Raw genomic sequence first — 7,729 nt, 5'->3', positions numbered from 1 at the left:
ATTCAATTTTGTTCACCATTGGCCGTTGACTTTTGACTACTTTTGTAACATCCCGATGATGATGTATTTTCAGTTTTAACACTAAGTATGAAGGAATATTGCATTTGGACCCTTATGCTTGAGAAAGATTGCAAGAATGAACCATAGTGGCATTTTGATGATTTTAGCCAAAGTGTTAGTACGCTGGGCGTAATTTGTGTATGATTGGCGTAGTGAGGAGGGCCCTAGTATGCAGGGCGTACGTGATAAAACCTCAAACCCTGATTTTTAGGGTTTGGTCCACATATAAGCATCATTATCACCTCATTTCTCATTCCCTCATCAGCCTCTACTTGAGAAAACGTCTTCTTGTTAACCCTAAGTGAGTATAGTGCATCTTGAGCTCATCTTTGTGTTTTGGTGTTATTTTTTAAGAAGATGAAGGTGGTGGGAAGACATTGAAGCTTGGGAGCAACTTAGATCTGGGATTCTCTCCTTGCTAGCAGCCTCCAGGAGGTAAAAAGCTCCATGCTTGACCATCTTATCTTGTAGATCTAGCCATTTCTTCATTTGGAGCATTTTTGGTCCCAACTATGATGATTCTTGAGTATGGCAGGCTCTTAATTGATTAAGACGCCCTTTCAGACCTAATGAGGGGTATTTAGTCATAAAATACAGTATTGATGCTTAGTTTTTCCCCATGCATGCTCTAGAAAGTCTTAAGGTGTTAAGAAGTTCTGATTTTGTGTATTAAGCACTTACCGAGCATGCAAAGTTAAAAAGTTGGAAACTTTATGACTCTTATTAGCATTTTGGCATTAGATCTATATTTGGACGTAATAAGTCAAAGAATTAAGCTCTTAATGTGGAAAGTGAGACTTCGATACGTACGCCGAGTGTACGAGGTTAGCTGCCTGATCTCGATCAAGGCTCAAGTACGCCCCGCGTACGAGGCCTGAGCTGACTTGACTGGGTTGACTCGCTAACCTTGACCTTTGACCAAAGTTTTTACCAAGTTGACATATGGGTATTTTGGGTATTTGAGTTGTTAATTAAAGATTAGGTTTTGGTTTTGGTTTTGGTTATGTGATCATTGAGCAGATTTTCAGAGTAGAGTTTTATTTAGTTGGCATTCCGACTGAGAGGTGAGTTTCCTCACTGTTCTTACGGGTCGAAGGCACCAATGTCGTCCCCTTTAGTTATGTGTAACACTTGGTTCCCGGTACGCATTTAATTATAATTTATTCACTTTTGTAGAGTTACTCGACGAGTTGGGAGCCTAAAACTGGTCGAGTAGAAACCAGAATGGCCGCGGGATTTTAAGTCACCTACTCGACGAGTCGAGAGCCTTGACTTGACGAGTAGGGATGCCAGGATGAAACCCTAATTTTGGGGTTTTGCACCCTATTTAAGCATCCTAATCCCCACTTGCTGACCTCATTTCCAGCCTCCAAGTTCCAAACCCTAGTTTCAGAAACCCTAATGCATTTGTGAGCTTGTAAGCCATTTTGAGTGATCCTTGTGTGTTCGTGAAGCTTGTGGAAGAAGAAGAAGCTAAAGGATTCAAGAGAAGATAGTAGATCCAGAGACTTCCTTCCATGCTCATCATTTTCTAGTAATCAAGTCTCTAACTTGGCTAATAGCTTCTTAGATCTCCTTATTTTCACTTTACTGGGTTTTTGGTCCAAGAAGCTTGATCCTTGGGATATGGACATCCCAAGTGAGGATACCCTCAAATCTGGAATCATTAAGGGTTGTTATGGCATAAAGGTGCAAACTTTATGCCATTGGAGCCCCCATGCAAGCTCTAAGATGTCATTTTGGCCTTTTAACCCCCTAAAGGCCATGAATGGAGGAAAAAGCTGAAGCTTTATGTGTTCAAATGATGTCTAAGGCCTAGATATCTGTTTAAGAGCTTTAGTTTGGAGTATGGATGACTTGTGGACCAAGATCTAAGTTCTAGAGAGTTAAGGTTTGAGCCAAAACCGTCAAATGAGGGTATTAACGGGTAAAGTTGGAAACTTTACCCTTAAAAAGTACGTTTTCGGTGTGTATGGGAAACAAGAAGCTTAGATCTGAAGTGTATGGGCTTTATCCTTAAGATGGCCCAAACAGACAGAGGAACTCGTCGAGACCATAGAGGAACTCGACGATTTGAGGCGATTTTTCCCGATTATGAATATGGTAGAACTCGACGAGTTGACTCGCTTAATCACGACTATGAGTAGCCAAGGAACTCGACGAGTCAGGGGGATGATTCGACGAGTTGGATCACGATTTCAGGGTTTTTGATTTATAGAACTCGACGAGTTAATAAATCAACTCGGCGAGTTGAGGTCAACCCAGAGCGTTGACTTTGACCAGAATGTTGACTTTGATTAGGGGAAAAATGGTATTTTTACCTTAAGAAGGATTATCAATTTTTGACTAAGTGTTATTGTGATAATGATAGCTGGGGAGTCGTTGGAGCAGCCGTCAGAGATTTCTCACACTAGATTTCACCGTTAGCTTATGAGGTGAGTTTCCTTCAGTAGGAACGGGTCGAAGGCACCAATGCCGACCCATGTAGAGTATGTATGATGGTTAGTAGCTAAGTGTGGGCAGGGCCCGTATCTTAGATTTGTTTATAATTAGTAGCTAAGTGTGGGCAGGGGCCATATCTTAGACTTGTTTATGATTAGTAGCTAGGTGTGGGCACAACCCGTATCTTAGTATTATCTGAGTATGAATATGAATTAGTAGATTATGGTTATACTGGTTGTCTGCGTGATACTTGTATGTATGTTTAGTTAGCGGAGTCTGGGCGGGGTCCCGTATCTCCCATATAGAGGAGCGTAGGCGAGGCCCATATCTCCTAGCCAGCTGAGTGTGGGCGAGGCCCGTATCTCATAGTCGGCCGAGTGTAGGCAGGGGCCCGTATCTCCTTGAGTGTGGGTGAGGCCCGTATATCCTAGCTGCATGTTATATGATATGTGGTAGTTTGGGGAGACTCACTAAGCTTCGTGCTTACAGTTTTCAGTTTTGGTTTCAGGTACTTCCGCTGGTATAGGGAAGAGCTCGGGATGACTGCATGACACACACCACAACATTTTAGCCTGGGAGGATTTACTCTGATGTTTTAATATATTATTTGGATACAGTGTTTTTACATGATGTTTTGAGATATTACCACTTATGATTTTATGTGATGATTGGATTACTATGATTTTAAAATGATTTGAAACAAAATTTTTGGACTGTATTTTTGGGGTGTTGCATAATGTATCCTGGTATATAGGGTGTTGCTATATGATAGTGATTTATGGATCTGCCTGCTAGTTTGTTAGCTGGTTATATGATTATTTGTTGCTGGATATATGTTATTCGTTGTGTATATGTCGACATGGTATGGTAGGATTGAGACCGTACTGCTTTGTGCTATCAGTCAACCAACCGGGGTATTCCAACCAGAAGGTTGTGGGCCAGGGGTAATCCAACCAGGAGGTTGTGCACCCGTTATGTATGGGGCAAGCCAACCGAAAGGTTGTGGGCCAGGGGTAATCCAACCAAGAGGTTGTGGACCCGTTATGTGTTTGATTATATGTTGTGTGGTGGTACTTTGGGGGAACTCACTAAGAGTAGTAGTATGCTGGTTCGAGTACCAGAGGTTGGTGATCGTCTAGTTGAGTGGCATAAGGGTTGTATGCAGTCATGTAGGAGAACCTGAGAACTCTTGATTTAGGCTTTCTTGCCCGTTCCTTGTTTGGTTGTGGCACTAGAGTATGATCACATGTTCAACTGTCTATCTCACCTCTGCTTACATATAGCTATGCATTCATTAATGATCTGCCAGTAGTGATATAGAGTACTGTATGAGGTATGGTATACTGTAGTTAGATTTTAGACACGTAGACTAGTGTAAATACTTGAGTATGTTTATGCTCTTATTTGATTGTTTGTTTAATATATATGTCGACATATCAGGTGGTGGGTTGAGGCGGTCCTACTTTGTGTGGGCCAGTTGTATGATGTAGGTTGGGTGCGGATCAACTGTATGTTGTAGGCATGAGATGGGTAGAGGCGCAGGTGAGTGATCAATGAGTATTGTAGGCCTCGCGAGGCGGTCCAGTCAGACTGAAGGCTCATGTATATACATGCATTATATGTATATTGTGGTGTGTGGTACTTTGAAGGAACTCACTAAGTTTTGACTTACAGTTATGAGTTAAATGTTTTTCAATTACCATTGGTAACCGTGGGATGTGTAAATTTATCATACCACCTAATTTTAAACTTTTGTTATTAAATAAACCATTAATGTTATGTTAAAAATAGAATACTGACCAACTAATATCATTATATTTCTTTGAAAAGTCAAACATTTTCTAGTTTAAATAGGCAAAAGAAATTGTATCCAGTCAACAACAAAACCTCCCCTGGACATTTAAACAGGCAAAAGAAATCCTAAAACCCCCAATTCAAAACCCTAGAATTTTGTTTTGAATTAGAATCCCAATTCTCATTTCCTCAAAAAATCGAACTTTGCGCTATGTCCAAACGGCATAGGCATTCGGAAATCAAAGAAGAACAAGATATCATAAGCACATTGCCAGACGCACTACTCACACACATCCTCTCATTTCTCCCAGAAGCTGATGCGAATCGGACACGCATTTTGTCGAACAGGTGGAAGGACATCTGGGCGTTTCTCCCAAATCTCCGTTTCGTTATGCCCTTTTGTTGGTCAGCTGAAGAAGTGAAGAAATTTCACGATTCAGTTGATCAAGTCATTGCTGTTCGAGGTGTTATGCGTACTAATAGGTTCTATCTTTACTGTTCAAAGAACTGCGATTACAATCGTGTTTATGAGTGGCTTTGTGCTGTTGTTAAATTTAAGGTTCAAGAAATTGAACTTAGGTTTCCCGCTGATAGATTTAGGGTTAAGTTCTGTTGGAATTTGTTTAGGAGTTGCAATGCACTCGTTGTGTTAACTTTGAGAGGAGAGTTCGTTTTAGATGTGCCTGAAGATGAGTTGCTTTTTCCTTGTCTGAAGAAAATCAATCTGGTATCCATTGTTTATTCTGGCGATCAATCACTAACAAATCTGATTTCAGGGTGTCCTGTTTTAGAAGAATTGTTTGTGGAGAGACAGGTAATCGGTTCCTCAGACAATTTGGAGGTTTTTAAGGTCTCATCGCCTTCTTTAAAGAGATTAAGGATATCATTTTCACTGTGTGTTCATGGAGATTATAAAGCTGTCATTGATGCTCCTAACCTAGAATACATGTACATTGTGGATGTAATTTCAGCACACTACACTTTTCCAAATCCGTTGATGTCTCTTGTAGAAGTTTACATGAACACCCCAGCTGTTCGCAATACTGAATATCTTCTTCCAACCCTATCATCGGTCAAATTATTGACCTTGACTGATTCAACATTAACGGTATCTTTCTCTATCCATTTAAGATATTTCGCTTATTATTTTAATCCTAAACCATAACTACTAATTACATTCAATAGTACACAAACATTACCTTGTGCATTTAATTATGCTCATTTTAGATATATCCTATGACTCTATTTGTTTTATACAGGCTCTCCACAATGCGGATGCTGTAACCATAGGCATATTCGAAAACTTGGTCAAACTTGTGATTGGACTTGACTCTCGTATTGGCTGGCTTTTGTTGCCAACTCTTTTTGACAAAATGCCTAATCTAGAGCGTATTACCTTTATGGATGTAAGTTTTTGTGTACGCAACACTTTCTTTGCTTTCCAATGGCTAATTATTGGTATTTATTTGTTTATCATCATTCACTAGGGACTTGTACCTTTTCCGCGTGAACAACATCCATTTAACATGAACTGGGACCCACTATTAGATCCTCCAGATTGTTTGCGGCATAAAATGAAAGAAATCAAAATACTCAACAAAGAAGCTATCACACAAGAAGAGCTCCCCTTGATCAGGTATATGTTGGAACAATCGTTTCATTTGGAGAAGTTGAGCATAAATGCTCATAAAATCAATCCTAATATTCGTAACAAGTTATTAAAGTTCCTCCGTGCCTCTGCTTTGTGTCGGATTGAATTCATTTGAAGTCATTCGGGAGGCGTTTTGAATCTTTGCAAGTTCTAGCTTTTTCATGCTTGATAAAATTAGTATAGTTTATGGTTTCATACCTTATAATTATATATGTTAAATATCATATATTGCAAGAAGTAATAGAGAGTAATATCAAAAGTGTTGACTAAGTTTCATGTTTTTTTGGTTTATCTCGTTTGCATCCTTTTTGTTTGATTGTTTTGTGTTGTTTTTAAATGGGTATATTGATATGGTGTTGAATGTTTATAACCCTTTAAGTTGTAACTTTGGGGTTTTTTAGATTTAAAAAGCGACATAATAGAACATAAGTAGTTCATCCAAAGACAAAGTTAAACGTGCGTTATCTAGAATATTCACATAAGTACCAAATTTGTTGCTTTACGTGTGTGCCTATATGTGTGATTTGTTATGTCAAAAGACCAAATACAATATAACGATCTGATTGGGAAAATAAATAAGGTTGTAACAAGAAAGGAAAGAGAAAAGATACAGTTGTAAATGGATGTAAGTCATGCTTTGTTATCACTTTCGTTTACATGAGTTGATAATTATTTTGATTTTGATTAGATATATGATAGAGAGATCTTAATAATTAGAGATCTTGATGTTTTATGTTACATGATGCCTGTATTTATTGTGTTATCGACGTGTGTTTCAGGTACAAATCTGAGAACTAATAAAGACAACAAGCAAATGATGACACAGCAAGTGTTTGATAATCTCATGTTGATCTCATGCTTTAAGAAGATGATCATTTTACGGAAGGTATTAATTGTATTTATGGGAGATTTTGTTGAGTGGTTTGCATGTAAATATATAGTTTAGAAATGTAAATGTTTGTAATAGTCTTTAATTACAAGTGTAAAACATGTTGGATTCTTTTGGGAATGGATGACTTTATGTAAAGGACATGCCGAAATTTTGTGAAATACTATCTTCCAAAAAATGGGTGTTATGTTAGTATAACACCCATATTTTGGAAGCAGGAAACCGACATTAATGATAGATTACTTAGATGAAAAACCATGTATTTTTTTATATATCCCTAAAACTAGTAATTTCAGTATGTGATATGAGGTGTTTGGTACACATGTTATGTACTTATGTTAAATGGGACAGTTGGTATGTAAGCTTTGAGTCCTATTCTTGTTTTTCTACAAGAAGAGTCTAGAGAAAAAAAAGAGAAAATCGTTTTTAAAGAGAGATACTTGAGAATTGAAGGGTTTGATGAAATTAAACCAAAGAATGGTTAGCTTGTGTTGCGATCTAGCACTAAGCGGTAAGTAGGAAGCAATTGAAGAAAGCAAGTTAATTGGGGAAATTGTGTTAATATCAACTTTTTTACTCAGCCTTTAAAAAAAATCAACTTTTCTACTTCACTATACGTGATAAATATGCGTTAATATTCAATGTGCCAATTATTAGAAATTCCAATAAACGTATTCAAATTATGTATGTAGTTATTAGGTTATAACACTGGAAATCATGTTTTTTATTTTTAAAAATTTTATATAAACAAATTTTTTTATATATGATATGTAAATTAAAAGGAGGATCAGGTAAATAAGATAAAAGGATAATGTAGATACATTACAATTTAAGAATTTTTTTTAGTATTTTAAAAGTTGGACTCTAATAATTTTGAAAATACTACTCTATTG

General features: G+C 37.6%; 1 protein-coding gene across 1 annotated transcript; it reads left to right on the top strand.

Moving 5' to 3' along the window:
• Positions 1 to 4,376: 4,376 nt before the first annotated feature.
• LOC111914923 (F-box/LRR-repeat protein At4g14103) lies at positions 4,377 to 6,974 on the top strand. The gene is made up of 4 exons (XM_023910633.3): positions 4,377 to 5,404; positions 5,556 to 5,702; positions 5,784 to 5,932; positions 6,727 to 6,974. The coding sequence occupies exons 1-4, from the start codon at positions 4,508 to 4,510 to the stop codon at positions 6,743 to 6,745; spliced, it is 1,212 nt and encodes a 403-aa protein (XP_023766401.1). The 5' UTR covers positions 4,377 to 4,507; the 3' UTR covers positions 6,746 to 6,974.
• The last annotated feature ends 755 nt before the right edge of the window (positions 6,975 to 7,729 follow it).

The sequence above is a fragment of the Lactuca sativa genome, chromosome 1 (genome assembly GCF_002870075.4).
Source record: "Lactuca sativa cultivar Salinas chromosome 1, Lsat_Salinas_v11, whole genome shotgun sequence".
NCBI classification, from domain to species: domain Eukaryota; kingdom Viridiplantae; phylum Streptophyta; class Magnoliopsida; order Asterales; family Asteraceae; genus Lactuca; species Lactuca sativa.
Note: the sequence above shows the minus strand (reverse complement) of the source record. Positions and strands in the feature narration are given on the sequence as shown.

Bases quoted from the DNA above. Each gene is read 5' to 3' on its own strand.
- LOC111914923 (XM_023910633.3), top strand. From the start codon at position 4,508: ATGTCCAAACGGCATAGGCATTCGGAAATCAAAGAAGAACAAGATATC. The intron at 5,405-5,555 runs GTATCTTTCTCT...TGTTTTATACAG, and splicing joins TGACTGATTCAACATTAACG to GCTCTCCACAATGCGGATGC. The intron at 5,703-5,783 runs GTAAGTTTTTGT...ATCATTCACTAG, and splicing joins AGCGTATTACCTTTATGGAT to GGACTTGTACCTTTTCCGCG.